At 42.0% G+C, this 23,806-nt stretch overlaps 2 protein-coding genes and 1 non-coding gene across 6 annotated transcripts in view; 1 reads left to right on the top strand and 2 right to left on the bottom strand.

The window, feature by feature from the left end:
* LOC116328258 (myosin-9-like) overlaps positions 1-2,793 on the bottom strand; it is a 90,570-nt gene extending 87,777 nt beyond the window's left edge. For both annotated transcript variants that reach the window (XM_039617065.1, XM_039617066.1), the window contains exon 1: positions 2,338-2,793. In XM_039617065.1, the coding sequence (XP_039472999.1) occupies positions 2,338-2,568 (231 nt within the window). In that variant the 5' untranslated portion in view covers positions 2,569-2,793. The remainder of the gene's footprint in view (positions 1-2,337) is intronic.
* trnal-uag lies at positions 2,217-2,298 on the bottom strand. The gene has a single exon. It is a non-coding gene; the product is annotated as a tRNA-Leu (tRNA).
* A 155-nt stretch (positions 2,794-2,948) lies between the features above and the next one.
* On the top strand, positions 2,949-10,544 carry pex2 (peroxisomal biogenesis factor 2). Of its 3 annotated transcripts, none has more exons than XM_031749962.2 (2): positions 2,949-3,038; positions 8,947-10,544. In XM_031749962.2, the coding sequence occupies exons 1-2, from the start codon at positions 3,035-3,037 to the stop codon at positions 9,933-9,935; spliced, it is 993 nt and encodes a 330-aa protein (XP_031605822.1). In that variant the 5' UTR covers positions 2,949-3,034; the 3' UTR covers positions 9,936-10,544. The 3 variants fall into 3 exon arrangements, with proteins under 3 accessions (XP_031605822.1, XP_031605823.1, XP_039472849.1); XM_031749963.2 differs by having other exon boundaries at positions 2,960-3,038; positions 8,950-10,544; XM_039616915.1 differs by lacking the exon at positions 2,949-3,038 and adding an exon at positions 3,295-3,368 and having other exon boundaries at positions 8,950-10,544.
* Positions 10,545-23,806: the final 13,262 nt, after the last annotated feature.

The following is a 23,806-nucleotide window of genomic DNA, read 5'->3' as shown; positions in this document are numbered from 1 at the left end:
GTTGGTGACCATAAACAGGGCAGATTATTAAAATATCCAATAATAAAAAGTTCATTAAAAGTCAAAATGGGAATGTGCACAAACACTAACCACAGTGCAGTTAAGCAACATATATCCCCTCAATCCAGCATGTCACTTATAAATGTAGTACTCCCTCTTGATGTTAAAACAGGGACTATATCCCCAATGACACCTCACAGGGAAGGCAAAAATCCAGGCAAACACAATGTAAAATTGTGTTTCTTATTTAGTTGCATCTTACCCGTCTTTAGAGCAGATGAAGAATCTGATTTAGCATTGACACACATTAAATGATGAACAACTGTATGGCCGGGCAGGTTGGGGGTCTTTGTAACTTTCTGACAAACTGAAACAAATACATCTAAAGACAACAAGTGCAAAACATGTTGGTGGTGAGATGCCCACAGGCTCTCATTCTATCCCAACAAGTACCCGAGACATATAAAACAGTTGAAGAACGAGCCAAAACACAACAGCTTATAAAAGAGAAAAAGAAACAGAGAGATCGTCAAAAGCCACCAGTGACTATTTTGATTCTACTTACATGAAGTCAGTAAGCCTTATTGTTAATATGGCACTGTTTGAGTATCTAAATCCTTGACATATTTTATTCACTGAACTGGTTGTGACATTTAAAACTTTTTTTTCTTTTTCATTTTCCAAAACCTTTATATAATGCTGAATATGCCAGACAAAGAGGCCAGATCCTTGTGGCTTTCACACAGAAGCCCACCTAAGATTCACAATAGATGACCTCTGCCCTCTATCATAAGAAAAGGAATACTTAGTGACCATGCACTCAAAGTGTAGGGCAGACTCAAGAAGGCATTTCAATGTTCAGATTTTATTACTTACAAAAACTGATAACCTAAATGTACTCTTTATTTTCTTATTCCAGGTTTGGAAGGTGTGCACTTAGCTTAAGGAGCTTTTGCAGTTTTCCAGATACCCTACACATACAATGATTGTCCCTCTGATAAAAGGAAGTGCCACAAACCTAAGAAGAAGTATATTGCCTTAGAGGACCACCTGTACATCTGTGCTGAAAAACATCTGTCCCCTATAGCCAAAAGTAAATAAGCAGTTTATACTGTCCCCTGATGCATAACATTATACTGATGTTTAGCTTCGGGGAAAGTAACTTTACAAAGATGGCAAATGTGACAGTACGGTAACATTCTAGGGTTGACATTGTTTGTTTGTTGTTGTTGTTGTTGTTTCTTACTTACTTTTCACTTTTGGAAAAGCTAGCTGTGATAAGTGCCCTAAAGCATAAGAAAAAAAAAATGAATTCTTGAACTGGCAGGTTGCTCAAACATTTCGACATTTTAAGAAACATCATAAACCTACAATGGGTTCATGGAATAATGGATGTTGTATTTTCAGCGGACACGCTTTATGATTAAGTGTCCCCATCAACCTTTAGGACTTGGGAGCTCCTGGGTTCTGAACATCATAACCTTGTTAAGCTGGCCCTCGACTGGGGCCGGCTGACCATAACCTATTCTGAAACCTTGTTATTTTTGCTTTGATGCACAGTCCAGCTCACACGAGCTACATTCTGTTGCTAAAAGATGTTACATGACGATCCCGATGATTAGAAACCTCTCTTTTTTAAATATGAGTGTGGCTCTGTGTTCCTGATCTCTGCCGCTCAGATGGAAACATAATGCAATTTGCCACCTGTTACAAGTGCTGCGGCTTTATGAAAGCACCGCTGCGCTTCCTCCTGTCATTTGTCTGACAAGACAAGGTCATCTTCTGATGTTAGAGTCAAGGTGGACAGGATGCTGTATGATTTGTAATGGATGGATTATAGCCTAATGACAATAGATGTTAGCCTAAATCTAAACATGCTGTAGAGACTGTGTCTGCTAACCCGTACTTTATGCAATTGTCTGAACCCATAAAAACAATCTTTCACAATCCAGGGTCCAGACTACTGGAAGGGCGTGCGCAGAATCGTCATTAAGACGACTAGCATTTGTTTTCCAGTGTTAATAGGAAAAAACACAATACTATTAAGCAGCTAGGTCTTTATTTTAAATACCTAGATTGGATTTGTGTGTTTCAACGTAGATGTATAAAGTGGGAACAGAAAGTCTGGATTTATTATTTCCCTCAAGAAATCTGACGGTATACTTCTTAACTTTCTCCTGGAGTCAAACCGGATGTTACGCCAGAACTAACAATAATGGCAGCGGTGGGATTCGAACCCACGCCTCCAGAGAGACTGGAGCCTAAATCCAGCGCCTTAGACCGCTCGGCCACGCTACCCACAATGTGTGATTCACATGTGGCACAAGAACTACTCACCTGTGGGAGTTCTCCCCTTCTAGTGGTGTCCTCCTCCAAGCATCTTAACCTCAGCTCGTGAAGCCCTCTGAACTCGTTTAGTAGTTCTTTAATAATGTTTAGCTCTGTTTCAGGACTCTGATTGGCTACTTTGAGCTCTTTTTCACCTGAGTAAGAAAACAGGTGAGAAGTGTGACTAAGCGTTTCCGACAACGTTGAGCTTTTCCTTGGCTGTGTGCAAGCTGCACGCATTGCTCCAAAAAGTTCCTGCCACCTGTTTCCTAAATCATCTGCATGGAGACCTGCAAAAAGCTAGCTAAAAACAGTCATAATCTCGGTTTGGTAAAATCTTATAGTTTAGGCAAGTACACGGTAACCTGGAAAAAACAAGACCCCGGCACTTTGAATGAACTTGACTTTTAAGACTGAGTAAATAATTGCCGTGGCTTTTCTTAACAAGTTGGTCGCTATGTACCGTTGCTACAACTGAGGAGTTTGAATTATTTTTCCCCAGACGGTATGCATGTTTTAACCAGTGCTTTGGCGCTACGCTATGCGATTGGCTCATTTTGATCACGGGTTTCTTAAACGTGACGTACACACGCGCTACTGGTGAGTTATCTTTAGGAGGCGGGATAACAATGTACAACCCGGAAATACAAGTGCTGTTGACATTTCAGGGAAGACTGGGTTACATTGAATTCGACCCCGAAAAGCGATGGGTAAATATATCAATATATGCCTTCATTACCCTGCTGAAAAAAAACATAAGCCTGCATTATTTTCTTCTATGCTCACATGAAGCTCAATAGCGGCATGTCTGCTTTTTTCCCCGAGCTGTTAAGGCTCGTCGTCACATGTTATCAGCTCCTCGCTGCTGTATCAGTATTTTGTCTCTGTGTTAGCCGCTTGCTTGTCCCCCCTCTTTTCCTGCACGCTTTCATTTAAAATTGTATCGATTGTTGATGGCTGTTGATGTGTATAGTGACCACTGCATAGGGTTCAATAAGCCTGCCGTTTTTGAATTAGTATTCATCGGGAGTCTGGTTCAGGTGTGTATACCAGCTGAAACTTTGGATGGTAACCTTGTGACTGTGTGCACCTTCAAGAGTATGTTGTGCAACTCCGCACATAATTCCATTATTCCCCTAAATAATCAGTGCCAGAGATCAAAACCTTCCACATTGAGATTCAAGGCAAAGTTGATCTTATTGATTTTCAGGAGACTACTCACTTCATTTCTCTCATCCCAATCATCACTCCTCTACTCTTATCTGTCTCTTGGTTATATCTCTCTTTTCCAGTGGCTTTGACTGTATGGCTCTCACACTCTCTGCCAAAACCTAATCCCTCCTGTGATTATCACATAATGCTCTTGCCTTATTATCAAAATGGAGCAGATTTGGGTTTTGTTGTTGTTGTTAAAGACTGATGGGCTCAAGCTTAAAAAAAATGTTTAAAAAAAATTAAGCAGACAATGCTATTATGAGGAGAATGTGGACCGGCTGATTGCATGAGATTGTGGTGTGATGTGGTGTGCGTGCCTCTGGAGCCATACACTTACTTTGATGAGTGTGTTTTTTAAGGCAGTCGCACAAGTTAAACTAGGCTGTGATCTCACTCTGGGGTCATAAGGTTATTTTATACAGTTTCCAGATGAAGGCAAGTCTTAAAGGCACTATAGTTATCACCGCATATTAGGAGGGGGGAAAAAATCAATCCAACATTAATTTATTCCAAAGTCTAAAAGCTACAATGTAAAGTGTCAATCCTTTTAATGAATTTTGGAAAAAGAATGTTCACATTTTCAATTTAAAGTAATAAAAGATTAGCACTACTGTTCAATCTATATTTTACAAGTTCAAATAGACTAAAAGGAACTGGAAGGCACAAAAATTTGCATTTTTTACATATGTGTTGCTGGAACTCCAGCATGCTAATCTAATTATAATATAGTCTATATATCATGTTTAGTTGTCTGATAATAATATATATGTGTAAATTACTTACATGTAGCCCCAGCACCATGAGTTTGATTGACAAACACATCCTGCAGTAGCCCTCACATTCCTGTAGATTTTATTGGTTTGCCCTCAGTTAACCATCACATTTTTTTTCCTTTTTGTTTTTTTAAAAAGCTAAAATGTTTACTCTTTTATTGTCTGTGTTTTTTCATGCATAAAGAGAGGTCAAGAAATGTGCAGATCAAATATTCCTGAGGATAACACTTTTTATTTGCATGAGTTGCTCTCTCATTGACTCCTCTGAAAGACACAACTTTGGTTCTCTCATTTATTAGCCATTCTGCTTTTTTTTTCCGCATTCATTGTGCCTCTCTCTGTGCTCTAAATGTTTCATGACTTTTTAAGTTGTTTTTCTGCAAACCCTTGAACTTATTACTCATACAGCCTTAGCATACTCAACCTTCGTACTCATGAAATCAATTAATTCTCTTAAATAATTCACCTTCTGAGCAAACCAGATTAAGCGGAGCACATTTTTTGTGTGTCAGATGTGGTGTTCTAACTGATGTGTAATTTTTTTTCTCTTTTTTTTTCTCTCCTTTTTTTTTGTATTCAGGCATTAACTTGGCTCCTACCCCAATGGCTTGGAGGAGTTTTGGGTGATTAGAGAAAGAGGAGAGCCTTGATAAAGCATTAGTGTGTGACACACACACAGCCCTAAGACCCCTCTGTGCATCTGCACACATTCATTTTTCATGAAACAGACTCATAACAATTAGTCTGGTTACCGCCTGGGTAATCTTAGTGTCCCCGTAATGCCTGTGGTCTGCTGTATGACATCACTCTCTTAAAAGTTCTAAATCTGACATTCTCATCCGTTTTCATAGTGAGGACATTAGCAAGCCTCGGCTAATAGGCCCCGCACTCGTTCCTGGCGAAAGAAGGGCAATAAAGCGAGGGAGCGGGAACGAGAAGGGGGGGGGGGGACTGACTGACTGGAGCGCTCAGAGAAATAGGTTTTATCCACCAGAGCTTTTACACAAATTAATTTACATGAGCGAGAGAATAAAATGTAAAGTTGTAATCCAGCATGCTTTGCCAATGCATAGCCTATTTCTCGCTACAAGCATCATAGAAAGCCAAGTGAACATTTATGCATTATTTCAGCAAATACATTATACTAACAACCACAGCTAAGTGGTTAGGAATCTCAGCGCTACACTACACGAGGGGCTACATCCAGACTTCTAGCTGTGCAGTTTCCAACCGGTGTGCAATGAGCACAGAAAAAGCAAAGTGCAATCCCCAAGAGACGCTCACCTTCCCAGCATCCCCCCACAGCCTTTGGTCCCCTTGTCCTAAACAGTCTCACACCTCCCTAGACACCAAAGCCAAGGTCAAGAAGAAAGTGCAGCCTTCCTCTGTCTATAGGGTATTCCCTGGATGCCCACACCTCAGTAGGGCTGAACCGCATATGCTTCAGAAATGTTCCCTCCTCCATGATTGTGACTGTCTGTCTCAAGGTCAGCTCCTAGAGAGAGGTTTGAGCTTATCTGCCCACCTACCCACGCTTTTTTTCCCCTCTTTGGCTATCGTTTCCCCAAGTTTTTTTTTCTTTCACTATATCAGTAGACATTAGCTCACAGTTCCCAGTTGGCAGTTTCATGACGCGTTGTCTGACGTATCCATCTTTGTCTGTGTCTTTGCCTATCTGTCTTTTTTTTTCGTTGGGTAGCTGTCATTACAGCCCATTGTCTAGTTTTCAGACGACCCAGTGCAGCTGCAAGGCTTCAGACTGATGCTCTGTGTGCTTTTGTTGCCTCATCTCTCCTTCCTCACACTGGTCATGGCCCCTTTTGCCTTGAAGCGGTGTTGCACTGTGTTCCGTGTTAGATTGGATATTGTTGTTGTTGTTGTTGTTGTGGTTGTCTGTAAGCTATGGCAGTCAGCCTTGAGTCAGTGCGCTATCTTTGTCTGAACAAGATGCACAAGCTATGGAAACAAGGGGAAGGGAAAAAATAAAATAAACGCTCATATGACCTGAATCAAAATACCCTTTAACATACCCCGGAAAATCTTTTGAAAACATTTTTCACTGCTCTGATAGAACAGCAAGACCTCAGAAATATCAGGTGATTTTTTTTTAATTTAATTGTTATTTTTTCTGTTGTTTTTTTTCAACGACCTCTTCTAACTTGCCTGCTGACTCTCTTGGTTGTCAGTTATCAACTCTCCAAAAGAGGGCATTTTGTCTCTTAGTCAGTTGGATGGCTGACCCACAAGAGAATTATAAAGTCAATATATCGTGTGTGTGTGTGTGTGTGTGTGTGTGTGTGTGTGTGTGTGTGTGTGTGTGTGTGTGTGTGTGTGTGTGTGTGTGTGTGTGTGTGTGTGTGTGTGTGTGTGTGTGTGTGTGTGAGTGAATACATCATGGAAGGAGTCTCTTTGCTCAAATCCTTGTATATTTTCTCCTTGTGCGTGCAAATGCTGCGCTGTCTGTCCTCGCACCCACACCGTGTCATTACTCTGTAAACACTGGCATTGACTGTGACTTTTGACTATTACATAAGGAACATGGATTTCCAGCTGTCCGCGGTAAAAGCCCTGTAAATTCAAATGCTTAATTTTTATAGGCAGCCCGGCATTGACTGAAGTGTCTGCTTGTTATATATTTGGCAAGTGCTGCAAGTCTGAAAGGAAGCTGTCAATAGCAATCCCAGCTATTGATATGGCAGTGGGCAGGAGATGTTACTTGGCCCCCAACTCCAGCATCCCTCTGATCCCTCTACATCATAATTACATTAATATTGACAGACCCTTGACAATAGTCACATTACTATTGATAGGTGGTTGTCAATACTGTGTTTCCCCAAATAAAACATATTCATTCATAACTTGTAAACTGCTCGATAAAAGGCTTTGAAAAGACTATTGGACCCGGCCGGGTTTACTCTCCTGAGAGAGCTGCTGCTGTGACAGGGATTTCCACCACCTGGCGGTATATTTGCGTGCATGTGTGTGTATATGTGTAACTGTGGGCTGATAGATTAAGTTTGCGCTGCATTAGAGCTCTGCATAGATCAAGGCTATCCTTGACATACATACATAGTCTCTCACACACACATGAGGACACGTAATCTGCTCATTTTCTCCCATCAAGGGAAAAAACTTTCAGATTAGGCTAAACAAATAGTGCCTGTTTACTGGTTAGCAAACACACTCAGACTATGTCTCTTGCTCTTTCCCTTAACTCCTTTTTTTTTTTTTATCCAAACTCTATTCCCGTCACAGGCGAGGTTCTAGTCACTAAACATGGCAGCATTTCAAATACAGCTCAATGAATTTGTCATACCTGCTTACTTTAGCGTGAATTCACTCCTTTCATTCATTTGCTAATTCTAACTTAGTTGGACCGTGTATCCTAGCCCTATTGAAACATCTTGAATACATAGATGGTCGTGTGCACCACCACAATAAACCCAAGCTTTGCCTGCGCACGTTAGAGTTTTATTTTTTTTACCTCCTCAAAACGTCTAAAGTGACCATCATCTCTCTCCTTCTGTCAAAACTGCCATATTTACCCAGCTGAAATCTCTTTTAAAGCCTCGTGACAAATCCTGTTCGGCAAGACACAAAAGTCACTGTCAAAAAAAGGCCTCTCTGTCTCTTTCTCCCTTTCTCTCTCTCTCTGTGGCCTTCTTGCTCTGTCTCTCCCTGCATTAGTTAGTCTTTCACTTCTTTAAGTATTTCATTTGAGGAAATGGCAGATAAAACTGGAGAACTGTGAGCGGTTTGGAAACGTATGCAGCACTAAATAGCCCAGATGTCACAATGGCGAGATCCCATATGGAGTCGAATCGAGGGGGGAGAAAATTGTTCCACATTTGGCAGATGTTTACGGTGTACCAGAGACTGTGCCGTTAGCCTAATCCCTAGTGATGTGATTTGTACACACACCCCTATCTCTAGAGGGAGCGGGCACCAGGAGCCCCTGGGCTTCTGCTCCTGTGTGTGTGTGTGTGAGGGGGGGATTGTGTGTTTATATGCAGGGGAAAGCAGTCTAAGACCCCCTGCTCCTCTGCATGGCGAGGCTCTAAGGTTGCATTAAGGACGGGTTTTACATGTGAAAAGTGATTTCCCTTCCTGTGTATAAAGACAAAATGACCTTCCTAACAGGATGGGCTTCACCTCCAGAGCCTCAGCCCTCCCAATGACCGAGTTGTCCTTTTAATGGTTGAGCCTCGGTGTATATTCTGTTCATGATTTGAATACATTAAATATGCTATTGTCTATACATTAATAACATATTAACTGGTGTAAAGGCTTTAAACATTTATCAGTGTTGGGGGGAAATGGCTTTAAAAAACGACTGTCAGTCCTTTTTTTACTCTTCCATTTCTGTTTTTAAAGCATGTCTAACCATTTGTGTGTGGCTGTCCTTGTTCACTCCAGGAAAATGTCATTTTCACAAAGTTTGCTTTGTCAGAGTAATATTTGGTGAATCATAGTATCATAATATCTAAGAACGATGGGCCAACATGAACAGAAACTACATTCAGGCTGTAACAAGAGCCCAGTCACTTTGTCTTTTTTTCTAGTGATTAAAATATTGAAAAGAACATGTTGATATGTCCTTACTGTTTTTTGGGTGTTTGTTTTTTTTCAGCAGGGTTGGGAAGTGAGAATGACCAGAAAAAGACAGCTAGAAGTCACGGCCCCCACTTTGATATGAACCCACAGACCCCGGTACTGCGTATCAGTCAGCTGGATGCCCTCGAGCTAGACTCAGCCCTTGAGCAGCTAGTGTGGACTCAGTTCTCGCTGTGCTTCCAAAACTGCCGCCCAGGCTTCCTCACTCCTCTGGAGCCTGAACTGAGGGTTTTGCTTCATTTGCTCCTATGGAGGTTCACACTCTATTCCAACAGTGCCACAGTGGGGCAATCTTTACTGAGCCTGCGCTACCACAGCAAATTTTCCCTGTCTCCCCGTTACAGGCCTTTATCCCCCAGGCAGAAGTTAGGTCTGGCCGTGCTCACTGCGGGGCCCCGCTGGCTCCAAGAGCGTTCCCACAGGCTGCTGCCGTACTTGGGTTTGAGTTCACAAGGATCTGTGTCTGATAGAGAGAGCGGTTTGCTCCATCAGGGTCTCCGTAATGGGCTGACGCTTGTTGCTGGTATTGTTAAGTTCACAAATCTGATCAACTTCCTTGTGTTCCTAAGGAATGGCCGGCATCCCATCCTCGCCGAAAGGATCACAGGAGCTCAGACGGTTTTCAGTAAGCCCAATGCGGCCCGGGAGGTAAACTACAAGTACATGAACCGAGAACTACTTTGGCATGGCTTTGCAGAGTTCCTCATCTTCCTGTTCCCACTTATCAATACAAAGAAACTGAAGGCAACAATACTGTCTGCTGTGTTTGGGGAGAAAAGTGCAAGCGGGGAGGGAGCGAGGGAAGGGCAAGAGTTGTGGAAAGAGTGTGGACTGTGCGGAGAGTGGCCAACCATGCCTCATACGGTGGGATGCCAGCATGTTTTCTGCTACTACTGCGTTAAAAGCCACAGCATTGCCGACCCTTATCTCACTTGTCCCAAGTGCGGGGCAGAAGCAGGGCAGCCCAAGCTGGTTAAGCTGGAGGTGGAGATGACTGACAGGTGATAATCATCTCACACACAGAAGAAATGAAATGAAGGTGCTATGAAATTTAAGATGGCTTTTGTTTTGTTTTTAAAGATTTTGTCATGTACAAGTTTATGATTAGACTTATCTCCATGATGTCTTTTCTGAACACGCATCAGCCTGCGATGTTTAATGTATATGTGCACATATTGACAGTCTGCTGCCCCTTCTGCTTTTCCAACTGGACTTTGGAAGGAACTATTTGTCTTTGGTGCACTGGACAGACTGCAGAGAACGACACAGAGCATATATTTGATGAGTGAACGTGTTGATTTATGCTCCAAATTGGCTCTGTGCTGACGTGTGTGTGTGTGTGTGTGTGTGTGTGTGTGTGTGTGTGTGTGTGTGTGTGTGTGTGTGTGTGTGTGTGTGTGTGTGTGTGTGTGTGTGTGTGTGTGTGTGTGTGTGTGTGTGTGTGTGTGTGTGTGTGTTGAAATGGGAATATTTGTTCTGATGAAAAATGCAAAAAGTCAGCTGAATAAATAATGGGAGGAATTTCTGATGCCTCTCATCATGGCCAAATTAGCATTTGTTGTGTATTTTGTGCCTAAATTGTATTTCAACATCATTAAAATTGATAGAGTGCTACCTCTTGGGTGTTTATTTAGTTAAGTGGAGGAGAGAGAGATGAGGGAAAGTTATAACAATCAGCACACTTCTCTCTAGACAGGCCGGTCGTTCTAACTCCCATTATCCGTTTTCACAGCACCCCAACATGCTCAAGATCAAGGGGGCAGCCGGGGGCTTGGATTGACTCACGCACACACACTTGACAGCCAGCCTCTCTTTTCCCTTGGCCTTTCTCTCTTTTGCTGCATTTCCATCTCTCTCTTTCTGTAATCTCCAGGGCCCTCGCCCCTATAAGACTGTAGTAAACTGTACCAAAACCCTGGCAGTCGTCTCCTTCCTCGCAGGCGAATTACTCTCTAATCCCTGTAATGAGTCCAAAGATGCTTATTTATGCTGGAGTTAACCTCTACCAGTGAGCCCAGCCCCGGGCCAAACTCACCCCAGCTGAGTGAAGCCTTTCCTGGGCTGACAAGACAGGAGCGGGGTGGGGAGGCTACCTCCTAACTCTCCTTCCCACCCCCTCCTCCCTTCCCAGGCTCTGATCACTAGTACTTAATTGCTGATTGCTGAGACGATCAATCGGAACTGCAGGCGTGATAGAAAGCCTATTGCCAAGGAGCTCGTCTCAAATCTACCAGCTCAGAAAGACATTTGCACTCAGATGAGGTTAATGTTTCCCTTGGACAGAGAGGGTAAACTTAAATATCTGTCCTCGTGTGGTATATGAATTCCCTGAAGAATACTAGCTGGTTGCACTGGAAGGGCTGATTTTAAATAATTTATTACTGACCAATGTGATTTTGATTTCTCCCAGTATTTCTGCAGGTCTTTAGAGTATATGTCCTTGGTGGTAATGCAAGGCCAAAATTAATTATTTTTGTATGTGTGTGTGTGGTTTGGTTTGGGTCTTTTAGAGCACCTACAGAAGTACTGAGGTAGCCCTTCACCAGATTAAAATAAAATGTACACCTTTTTGGGGGGGTGGGTGGGGGGGGGCACATCCTAAAAGATTAGTTTGACATTATGTAAAAAACACAGGGCTCATCACATGGATACTTGAAAGTCCTCCTTTACATCAAGGACATTTTGACTAATGAATCCTACACTAATGCATATAAAGTCAGGGGCAGGAGAGAGTTGTCAATATTTTATGCACTGCATTACATTAATGTGCAGCAAGTCCCAGGAAGTGAGATTAAGGAGATGTTTAAGATTAAGGATGCATATATGATCAACCTTAATGCCACTGGGACACCGGGTCATTGTCTTTACGTTCAGACAGACTTAAAATCCGAACCTTTTCGCTGACATTACTCTACAACTCTAATTGAAGTCCCCCAATCCCCAGGAAAGTGAAAAGATAAAGAAGAAACACTGCATTAAAGTCTATTAATTGAGTTAGGCCATGGATTGCATTAGTTGGAAGTTGGAACAGGGCTCTGGACTTACGGAAGGTAGCTTGGGCTCAGTTAAGCCTATCTGTCTTTGGATCTCTTCTAATTCACAGGCTCCATGTGGAGAAGAAAAAGAGGAAGAAGCCCAGATTCCCAGCGGCTATGCAAAGCAATCTGCACATTCACACGCAGCCATTTAGGGAGCAAATTGGCCCTGTGCCCCCTCTGACGATGGTTTTAAGAGAAAGGGAATTAGGGCGTTGAATCCCTAACTAGATCTTCTCCTTTGATGAGCCTCTTCATCCGCCTGTCCCTCATCTCCATTTCTTTGATGTGAGGCGTTGATTTTCCTGATTAAATAGTTTTTAAAGTAAAAAGCTCTTCTCTGGGCTCTGTAATACTGGGTACTTTACTTTACCTATTGTAGGTCCGTTTGTGTGCATGCTTGTTGAATGGTCCATCTGTGGTATTCTTTAATTGGAACAGAGCCCTTGGCTTGCAGATAATAATAAGGGTAGTACATGCATATTTTTCTCTGAGAAAGAATGTTATCATTTAAGCTGATGTCTGGCTTTTACCTCTTCATTTGAAATGGCTAGAAGGACTCACCGAGCCCTCTGAATTGCTAATTAAATTAAAGAGTAAAAACACGTGCTTTTTCACTTCAGCTGAATTTCATCTCTGATCCCTCTGCTGCTGCTGGTGAAAGCTTTTACCTGCTTTTCAACAGGTAAGGGAATTACATCCCTCTTGTATTGGGAGATATTTCCAACAACTGACAATGCTTTTAAAGAGTGAATGACATTATTTTCATGCCAAGAAAAGATGAAACAAAGCCGCACCATTTATTTGTTGACACCTCAGAGGATTTTTGACACCTGTGTTTTTTTTTATTTGTTGTTTTTTTTTTTTTTCTCGTGGCATGTCCAATATGTCAATAGGAGTTACAAGTATCTCATATTTCATCTATTCAATAAAAGACATGCCAAACATAAAACAGCAAAATTCCTCCAAGGTAGTGAAATCCTAGGTGTGCTGAAGTTCAGGGCTGCAGCCGCTGCAGGTACCTGTATTATGAGAGTTCTTTCAACACCTGCCGGGCTTTGGATACCACCGGGCCCAATTATCTTAGTCTGCCTCTTCTTCTTAACCACCTCTTCAGTCTAACAGGTCAGGGGGACAATCAATCACACCTAAAATAAGGAAGTAATTTCCTGAGCTTTTATCATGGTGTTGAGGTTTCGTCTGGTTGCATTTCACACCTAAAGAAAGACGAGGCGGCTCTGGTTTGGGAATATATATATATATATAAAATTGGCCTTTTGTTTTTGGTTCTGAAGACCCAGGATAATTTGGGTTTTATATATATATATATACATGACGTATATGTACAAACCAATACGTACTGCACAGAAGAGCAAATGCAAAGATCAAGAAAATACACAAAAAAGCGTTCTATCTTATGATGCATGTCGATAAAGGTTGTGCTACTTTATTACTTTAAAAAGCTGTATCCTCCTCCACTGCATCAGAAATGCGCATCTCGCTCAGAGCATGCATGCAGACAGTCAGGGATGTGGTGGGTGTATTCTTGTAAACTCAATATTACATGCTTTGATATACTGCGTATCTATTTTTTTGTTAATCTACCTTTCTTTTTTAAAGTCGGACATTTTGTGCTCCTACTGTAATTAATATATATTTTTTTAAATATTCTCCAAGCTAATTGTGCTCTGGCATACATTACAAGCCCAGTATTTTCTTTCTTTTCTTTTGAAGGACAAATATTAAACTGCAGTGGTTTAAAACGATCAGAGACTTATATTTGAGATTCAAATATAACAACCAAGTAATTCAAATTTTCTGGATTATATTTTACATCCACTTACTTAAAAAAAGATCAAAGCAGCCTTACCGTACCTGTCCTGTGATTGGATGCTGGGACAGGTGTAGCAGAGATCTGGACAAATGACCTGAGGGTCTCATAATGGGGGATTATACTCCGGTGTGTTGTGTGCCTGCGGTAGCATCTTTCAAAACCAAGCCCGTTTTTATGTTTGTGTGCGTGCGTGTGTGTATACATCTTCTAGGCTGTGCATGCGTGCTTGGGCCATCTCTGTCCTCCTACTGATGTCTAGAACAGACTAAATGGGCAATAATCTGCACACATCCCTCCAGATGTCCCAGTGAATTTCCTGTGGCTTAAGGCACCAGCTGAGCTCTTTGGAAGTCTCGATAACTTCTGCAAATGTGATTGAACCTCTGCTTCTTCAGGAATTTGGTGCAGGACGCATTGTGCTTATTCCAATTTCCCCTCAAAGGGATGAAAAAGCGGGAATGTGCTTACTTCGAGTACTAGATCACCTATTGGTGCAATATTTCTCTTTTTAAAAGGAATTCTACAGTACGTGTGGTTTTGAGGTTGGACTGAAAACCATTCCTTTAATTATAAGATGGATATAATGTTTAGACTTGACTCATCTCTGGTTTGAGATTGTTAAAACTATAGATGTGTTTCCATTAATATCCTCTTTAGTTTTTTTTGTTGCAGATGTTAGCTGTCAGCAACAAAACAACATGGTGAGGAGAAAAAAGAGCTTTCCCCTCAAATGTCAATCAAATTTACTACTCCAAGGCCCTAAATAGGAACCACCAAGCACATGGTGCAAAAAAGCATGAATATCTGATCATGTCCTGCATTCCTAACTAGATATTTAAAATCACTGGGCTAGATCTTGAGCCAAGTTAAAGAGGAAAATATGCAAAAACACAACAGTATAAGCATTTTCCTGGAAAGGAGTCTGATGTGGGGAAAGAGAAATCATGTAAAGATAGTATGGAGTTTCTGTCTGGGGGGAAGGTAACAAGAGGAATTTCTAAATTACATGTGTAGGCAACACTGAACAATGAGACAACAGCAGGCAGAAAAAGCCTAGCCCTGTTAAGTATGAGGCAGCCAGGTAATGACAATGTATTTGTGCATTTCAGCATCTCGGAATCTCCAGCTTGCCGGGGGAAGGAAGAAATATAATTTTTGTGGTTGCCATGGATACCTGCGTATGAAGGTTTTGCTGCGAGTCCCGACTCCTCGTGGAGATCAGTGAACCGCATGTGTCAGCCAGCATTAACCTGCTATGTCCAACAGATGCGCAGAGACACACATGCACAAGACGGAATAATAAACACGCACAAACATGCGCATTAGGTTCCTCGTCTCGGCATAAAGTACAATGCAAACTGCAGCCAGCTAAGCGTGCGCGCATGGCTGCGAGCAGAGCTGTGCATTGTCAGAGCCGGTCTGGTGCTAGACTCTTGAGTGAACAGGGAGCAGTAAGCAGAAGAAGAAACGAATGTAATGCTGTTCTGTTGTACTACATGAGGTGCAAACGTCCGCCGTGGAGGGGTTTCTGTGTGTGATGTTGTCTAGCTCGTTTTTCACCGCTGTAATAACAATTACCTGCCATGCTTTCATGCGATACCATTCCCTGAATTTTTGGTGAAGTGCACGGATGATTTCATCAATGTTATGTGTTCATGTATGATGCTTTAGCTCTAAATTCAGAGTAGTCTTGTGTGAACTAAAAAAAATAATAAAGTACTGCTATTATATCATTATAAATACTTGTAAAGCAAGAGTTCATTCTGGGGTTGTATTTGTGTATAACTGTTGGGTTGCAGTGCAAGACCACTAATGTGAAGGTTGGTGGTTCAGTCGCTGGCTTCTCTAATATGTGTGTCTGCTGGCACGATACTGAACTCTGTGTGTGTGTGTGTGATAGCAAAATGTTATATGTACCAAAAAGTAATGAATTTGACTTTAGTGTATATAAAAACACCTTGAATGGTCAAAAAACCTAGAAGGCTGTTGGTCTGTACCTTGTAATGTGGGGTTTTATTTGTTTGTTTGAATAACTTCAACTGAATCCTTGAAATAAAACTTATGTTTACAAGTTGTTGGCTTTCCAAGAATAAGACTTTTGTGGGTTTTTTGAGGCGCTAACAGATTACTAATACTAGATGGTTTTTTAAGTAGATTTTTTTAAATGAAAGTAAGGGGCATAAATTAGGATCACAGGTTTCCAAAATTCCAGCTAAGAATCAGCATCATGGCATTTCTTTTGCTTCCCAAACACGGCACACTTTTCTCTGCAGGGCCCCTAACAGACACTCTGGGCTCGTTGTCAAGTATTATGTTCTCAAGTGTTTGTGTTCGTCTTCTAAGCCAAGCTGCTGGAGTCCTCTTTGCCCCATCCGCAAAGGCCTACACAACGTTCAGCAGTCATATCTCTCCTTGTCTATCTAGGAGCCTGGCTTGTTTTCCCTCAAAGTCAAATTAAAAAGGTATGCCAGAAAAGAGAGCATATCTGCAATTCAGAACACATTTTTCTATCAGACAGGAGATATATTGCCGACTAAGTATTGTCAGATGTTGGCAAATTCCACATATTTTTCATATCCGGCCCCCTGAAACTTGGGGCCGCTTTAAGACTCAAGGCACATCATGGACAAAGACTGTGTTTGACCTTAGGAGCACAGGCAGGAATGAACCAAATATTCATTCTGTTTTCTGCGAAAATATTTTCTCTGATCTAAATGCAATATCACCAGCCATAAATCATTTAGGAACTCATTTGGAAATCATTTGGAAAACACATTTATTCGGGGGGAGGTGTTCATCAATAAATGTGGCTCCTGTGGAAAGTTTTATTTATATATTCAACTATTCTGTAGATTCAGTTATTCATGTATTCACTCATTCACAAGGCCCAGTCAGTGGATTTGCTTTTGTCACCGTGTGTGTGTTTGTGTGAGAGTGTGTGCATGTGTACGAGAGACCTGAGGCATAGCCCTGCTCTGGTGCATGGCTAGTGCTGTTCCCCAGGGGGCTCTCATCTTTTACTGAGCCTTGACAGAAGATGGAGGCTGGGAGAGGGGTCCGCTGCATTAAAAAGCCTTTACCTAGTTCTGATTTATCACCCCTGCCTCACACACTCACAGACACACACGTGCACACACACACACACACACACACACACACACACACACACACACACCCGCTTGCCAACCCCACACCATCTCACCATTCCTCGCCGCAGCTCAAGTCTACACTCTATCAAACGCATGGACATATAGATGCATGAGCGCGCGCAATCACATGCACAGAGTCAAAGGGACACACATTCGCACACCATCAAACACATACTCATTCCATCATAAGATGGCTGCCTTGGAGAAAAAGTGAGGGTGCAAGGCGCCGCACTGCACCGCAGTGGTGATTTTGCATTTTAATGGTACCCCCCCTCCTCCTTCTTCCGCCCCTCTCTCCCCTCAGTTGGTAATTCTGGTGAGTCGCAGGCTGGTAGGCAGCAAGCCACCAGCTACCTCATCACAGGAAGACAGAGTGACACAATTACAGGACAGCATTTCCCGGGTACGTCACCTGCAAATGGTTACATTTGATTGTGACCGCCTCTGAGGAGGCAGCGCAGGGGAGCAGGAAAAGATGGGTTTTTTGCTTGCGTGTGCACCGGGGGATGAAGTAGATTGTAATTATGCAACAAAAAGAAAGCACAGAGTCCGTAGAGGACACCCATCATGCACGAGCCTTTAACTGCGCATGAAGACAGGCACAAATAAAACAAAAATCTCACTCAAAGCAATAAGTGAGACATGGACAACGGTAAACACTGTGTTTAACTGCATTACAAGCAGCGCAAAAAGATGCAGAAGTAAAAAATGCACACACACAAACACACACATAGTAAGCATACCACTATGTCCTTGAGAGGGTCCAAGACTTGGTAATCATATTCATTCATTCGTTCATACATATGGGTGGAATACATTTGCTCCATCTCTCTGCTCGAGTTATTGCATGAGTGCTGATAAAAGCTCAGGACAAAGAGGGAAAAAAGAGAAAAGACACAGGGAATGAATTTGATCACTGAATAAAGACTTTTTTCCCTCTAAACACACATTTATATGAGCTGGCTGCACAAGAAGCTGCATATTTAGCGCTGCAAATTTTTATCATTGTGCTTTTTTGGTAAACCTTACTGAAATCGATCATCTCTACAGTCACATTTCACCACAAACAAGGCAGATAAGAGAGTTTTGGATTTTTGTCAGTGCAGATTTTCTGTTTCCAAGGCCCAGAGTGTAGCCATTCACATAACAGAAAATATTTTGGGGGCTGCAAAGCTGTGAAGAGGTCAGCAGAGAAAATGATAAAGCTGAAGTCTTTTTCACAAGGTTTGCCTTGTTGATGTTAGTGTTAAGGATGTCTTATAGGCTTTGTCCACGTGTGTGCGATTAAAAGAGGCATCTGGCGCTCGTTGGTGTGAAATTTATATTTGAAGCAAGGTCTTCCTCTTTCATGCACAGGCTGTGTGTGTCTAATACTACATGCACATATTTGTGGAAGGAAACGAAGGAGGAGGAGGGGAGAGGTGGCTCGTAATGGAATAATTTCTCATTTCTTGCAATAGAGGCTGCTGGTATTAGAGAAATTATGATAAGTTCAGCCTGAAAATGGGAAGAAGTCATTTGTTTAACTTCTAGGTCTATGGATTTTTGAAATAGGTTAACATAACAACAATATGACAAAGAGAAACCTTTTTTTGTCTGTGAAGATCAGCTGCCTGTCACCACCACCACCCTCCACCACCCCTGGTTCACGTTTTAATCTATGTTTGTATGTGAATTTGTCTGATTTACAGGATGCATCAAGCCATTTAAGAGCAGTGGCATTAGCGCTGCTGAATTGTGCCGTGTGTGTTCCAGTGTTTGTGCATGTGCTGAGGAAATGGAGGGTGAGAGGAAGGCTGCTGCAGCTGTTGCCTCCAAAAAAAAAACCCAGTAATTCATTGTTGGTCATGCTACAATCTAGATTACATCTCTTGCAGCTTAAAAGTGTATTTCCCCATAAAATTCATTCTGCTTCAGCATAAACAATCCCCTCATCCTCTCACCCTTGCATATGTGTATGTGTGTGTGTGTATACATGTATTTGTCTGCATGGCATAAACAATCCCCTATACTCCCGTCAGGAACACAGAGTGATCCATCAGTTTCTCCACAGAAAACCAATTTCACTGGAGATGTTCAGTTTTTCTCCGACACACCACCTATCGTTGCAGAGAGACAAAAAAAGGGGGGGAGGATGAGAGAAGGACACTCACATACACAGAGTAAAGGCAGATAAAGAAGAAAAAGAATGGCGAGGAAATGAAAAAGGCAAAAGAGGTAGGAACTGAGCAAAACTGTAATGAAAAGATGGAGGAGCGAAAGGAAATATGAAAGACTCATCTCGATGTGTTTAATCGGACAGCCTGGTATTTGCCATCTCATCAGTTCAATATAGTATGTTTAAACCGCTCATCTGTTGCTCTACACTCATATGCACTAGAAATTGACACATAGTGCCTGTCAAATAGATTTTTATATGAATGCTGCGGGAGGAAAAAAGTGACACAGTTTCAGTTTCTAAACAGTTGTGTTATAATAATACACAAAAGAAAAGACGAAAGACTGCAAAAAAAAAACCCAACCCCCCCAAAAAAAAAAAAAGGAATCCTCGCTTTTGACTTTGAGAGCTTGAAGTGTGGAATTATGAGCGAGGAACAAGGCATGCTTTGGCGGCCCAGTTTTCCCCGTGTTGAAGCGGGCAGATGACAACATAATTACAGAGAGTCATCTCATAACATGTGATTAAGCAAACAATGCATTTTGTCTCCTCCTAAGGTCCCCGTTTCTCTTTTGTCTTTATGCGTGTGTTTGTTGAATAGCTGTGTCGCATGCGTGTTTTTCCGCCCACAGGAAGGAAAAGGCGGTGGATCCATATAACATATGGATAACATAACATGTATATGTGGGCATAACACGGGAATAGCCAAACAAGAAATGGACAACAGGCTAATGCATCTTTGCAGTAATGGGCCTAAGTTAAAACAAGATGAGAAAGGCCTTCATTTTAGAGGAGCTGCATTGGTACTAATGACTAGAGGGCCTCCAACTGCCATCTCAGCCTATTATAACTTGGAGATAGCTCTTCTGTGTTTTTAAAGATGAATGCAAATTAAAAAGCATTAGGCTACATTCATTTGCGGTCTTTGGCATATAGGCCACTTTTGGTCCGAGGGCCACTTAAGGCTGCCTTATTTCTTCAAATGACCTTGAAATCAAAGAAAGAGCAAGTTTTAATGATTTAGAGGGCTCTTAAAGACTCGAAAGGAAAAGCAACACAGGGTCTCATTAAAAATTTCATTTAAACATTAAAAAAGCTTTTTGTTACAAATGTCCCTGCCAGGATGCTGAGTTGATACACAAAGAGGGCCTTAATAATGGCCAGCATCTGAGCCAATTTGATGTCAACGCATCTCCTCAACTGTTCGGCGGCGATTCCATAAATAACAAGGCATTCTCATTTGGTTGTTTTATCATTTTCTTTGTGCGACTCTGCGAGCTGTGGTGCATTGTGATTTAAGAGCAGGGCCTGTGAATGACCTGGGGATTGCACGGTGTCACTTCGCATTTAGCTTCTTTTTCCTCACCACCAGCTCGTCCACTGCACATGCTATGATTTCAGTTTGTGTGCGACCGTGAACAAAAAAAAGTGAGACATATTCCATCACCCCCTTAAAATTCCTTCATTCCCTCCTCCATTGCTCCCTTATTTCCCCAATGACTCAGCATGCCTTGTAAAAACCTTAGCCTGGCAGCTCAGCACCCTTTAAAATGTAAAGTAATATAACAAAGCCTGACACAATGATCTCTATTACTGTGCTATTGTTTTAGAGGTCCAGTGAATGCAAAGAGAGCCGTGGCTGTCTGAAATTAAGCAGGCCTGCGCCACAGTGTTCACATTACCACTCTGAATGAAAATATGTAGAAATGCGATGAGAGGACTGTAATACTGTTTGTTTGTTACAGGTGTTAAAGCGCTATAAGTGCCAAAAAATGTGTCACATATTTTTCAGTTTTTGGCATGTGGATCCAACCCCTCCATAACTTCACATCTCATGTGTTTAGTTATTTACAGCCCTGACAACAAAAAGCCTTGAACTGTTCAGCAAACTACACAGCACCCTTTGTGTCACAGGCAAAACAGGAAATCAGGCTTTTGTCCGCTCGAGATGGCATCAAAAAACACCTTGTTTCATCTGTCTTAAGCAATCCCATCTTGACGCCTTCACACATCCCCATGTGGGGCTGTGCAGCTCCTCAGAACAGATTGGGAAACGGCACGATCTGCCGGGGAAGTCCCAGCGGGCTGCCATAACATGCTCGTTTGCCGACGTACCTCAGTTGCACTGAGCCCATGTTTGATTTCTCTCAGGTCGCCCCTCCTTTTCTTTCTCTCCTGCTCTCACTCTCACTTTACTTCTATCACTTGCTCATTTCGCTGTCTATATCACCTACTTTCTTTCTTTCATTCTCTCTGTTCGTCTTTTGTCCCTGACACTCGGTCTCTGTCAACCTGTTGGCCTGTCTGTCTGCGTCTCTTTATTTTTCTCCTGGGCCTCCCTCGCTTCTTCTCTCACACCTCCCTCTCCTTCTCTTTCACTTTAAAAAAAAAATGTGTTAGTTGGCTGCGCGTTTTGTAGAAATGCCAGCAGTGATTGTATCCTTCATCCACATTGCAATAATAAGGCAGGTGTACTCCTGCCCCCTCCATTTTCCTCACCTTCTTTCTTCCCTTTTGTACCTCAGAAATAAGGTATTGCAGCAGTAAACACTACAGGCAACAAGGCCAAAGGAAAGATATAGAGAAAAAAGATTAGATTGCCTTTTTTTTTCATATGTTAGTTTCTGCGAGGCTTTTGTTGACACCTGGCTAAATCCAGAGAAAATGCTGCTAATGTTTATTTTTTTACATTAAAGAATGCATTGCTACACGAATCGGGCCTTTTGTCGCCTCTTTCAATGTCCTCCTCCCCACTGATGCAGCCCTGCCAACTGTATAAATAGCATTTATATTTTCATTTGCAAAAATAAAAAACATAAAAAAATCCCACTGAATCCCACCCCCCTGTGGGTTAAACATAGCAAAGTTTTGCAGAATCAGTTTTTGAATAAGTCTAAAAAGTTGTATTACACCTGTTACCGAGAAAACAACAAGTTTTTGTTTTGGTGCATACCCCGAAATACAGCTAGCAATAAATAATAAGATTTCATGTTGAGTATTTGTGCACAGGGGACAATGGTTTCCTGATTTCTCAGGTGTAATGCTTCTGTGGATGAATCGCAGGTGTAGGAGATATTGTGTGGTGGATAGAACCCAGGTGCGGGAGTTATTTCCAGTCTGTGCAGTTAATCACCAACCTGACGCTGAAATATGGCTTGCATTTTAGCGGTTTTAAAATAGAGTTCCCCTGACTGCATGTACTTAGGTAGGGAAATACTAATAATAAGGGCAAGATAAAGTCAAGAGACTATGAGAATGTTTCATATGTGTGTGTGCTGCAAAATGTGCTCCATTTTATCAGCAAGTCTGGCCTCAAAGTGTGCAACATAATAAGGACTAAAAAAGAACCGATGCCGTCTGCCTGATAATAACTTGATAGTTTCAACTCCTATGCAGCAATCAGGGCTTTGATGTAAGGAGCTGATTAATAGCTAACCTCACAAATTCCTGTTAAAGGATTTGATGTGCAAATGCAGTCTTCTGAGTAAAAAGAACAAATGAGAGAGGACAAACAACAGAGGTTAACTTTCCCTTGTTTTTGAAGGCCCAAAACGCAACATAGGGACTTGGAAAATGGAAATTTACACATGCGGTATAGATTTGAATTCGACAGATGCTACATGAACATATTTATTCAATAAATGAACCGAAATTTGACGGGTTTATTGTAAAACACGCTCCCTCTGTCTTCATTTTGGTTATGATCTCTCGAAAAGTCAAAATGTCACAAAGGTTTACATCAGAAACAGACTGTCTAAATATCCGATTATAAGCTGTTTATCCTCATTAAATGATGACAACATAGCAACGCCAATGTGCAAGTGGCCTTAGATGTGGTGCTGGTCAATATCTATTGACAGACAAATCATTGTTGTTGTTCTTTCGTTTCATCATTGTCCAGGCCCAATGCATGAGGGGGCTAAACTGCGACTGAATGTGATTGGATTTTCAGTCTCCATCATTAAATTCCCATGCGGGGAATACTAATTCCAGTATTTAGTGCGGTGATGCTAGGGCTTGCTTTCATCTTAAACTGATTCCAGTCTAATTAGATTGGGCATGTGGGGGGTGGTGGATGTATCCGTCTGGACTAATCCCTGCCTCTCTGTCCCAAACATTGTATTATCCAGAGAAAATCCATTGGCTGCAGGCTATTCAAAGCCAGATCTGCCTCCACTGCAGCCTCTGTACTGTATCATCTGGAAAGCTGTGGCTAGAAGGGTGCACTGTGCAGTGAGGGTGGAACCTAATGGTCATGAGTGATGTATGGGTTTCAGAAAACGCCATTTAGAATTTACAGTAAACCTTTTATCGTGTATTCAGGGCAAGAGCGCTCACTGCTGTGGCCTCTTTAGCAAAGCTGTGTCTAAACTACTCTGAACTACTCTTCAATTCAGTGGGCCTCTTCATTCTGGGACAGTGCAGTTAGGTAGTCAGTTTGGGTGGCCCCTTTATGGTCACATCAAAATTCTGCTTTAAGGCTTTATGCTTTGTTTGGCCTATAAAAAGTAAACAATAACACACTTGTGTATACCCTCAGTACTGCAAACATACACACACATGTTACTGTGCACAGATTACCCTGTCATCCTGCCTGTGAATTACTGGCAGACTACAGTGAAAACACAATGTAAAGAGGTCCTTCTTCTAGGCGCTGAGAAGGCCAGAAAAATGAAAGGCCTTCAGCCATTGTTCTCCAC

The sequence above is a fragment of the Oreochromis aureus genome, linkage group 9 (genome assembly GCF_013358895.1).
Source record: "Oreochromis aureus strain Israel breed Guangdong linkage group 9, ZZ_aureus, whole genome shotgun sequence".
NCBI classification, from domain to species: domain Eukaryota; kingdom Metazoa; phylum Chordata; class Actinopteri; order Cichliformes; family Cichlidae; genus Oreochromis; species Oreochromis aureus.
This window is presented reverse-complemented; position numbering and strand designations above follow the sequence as displayed.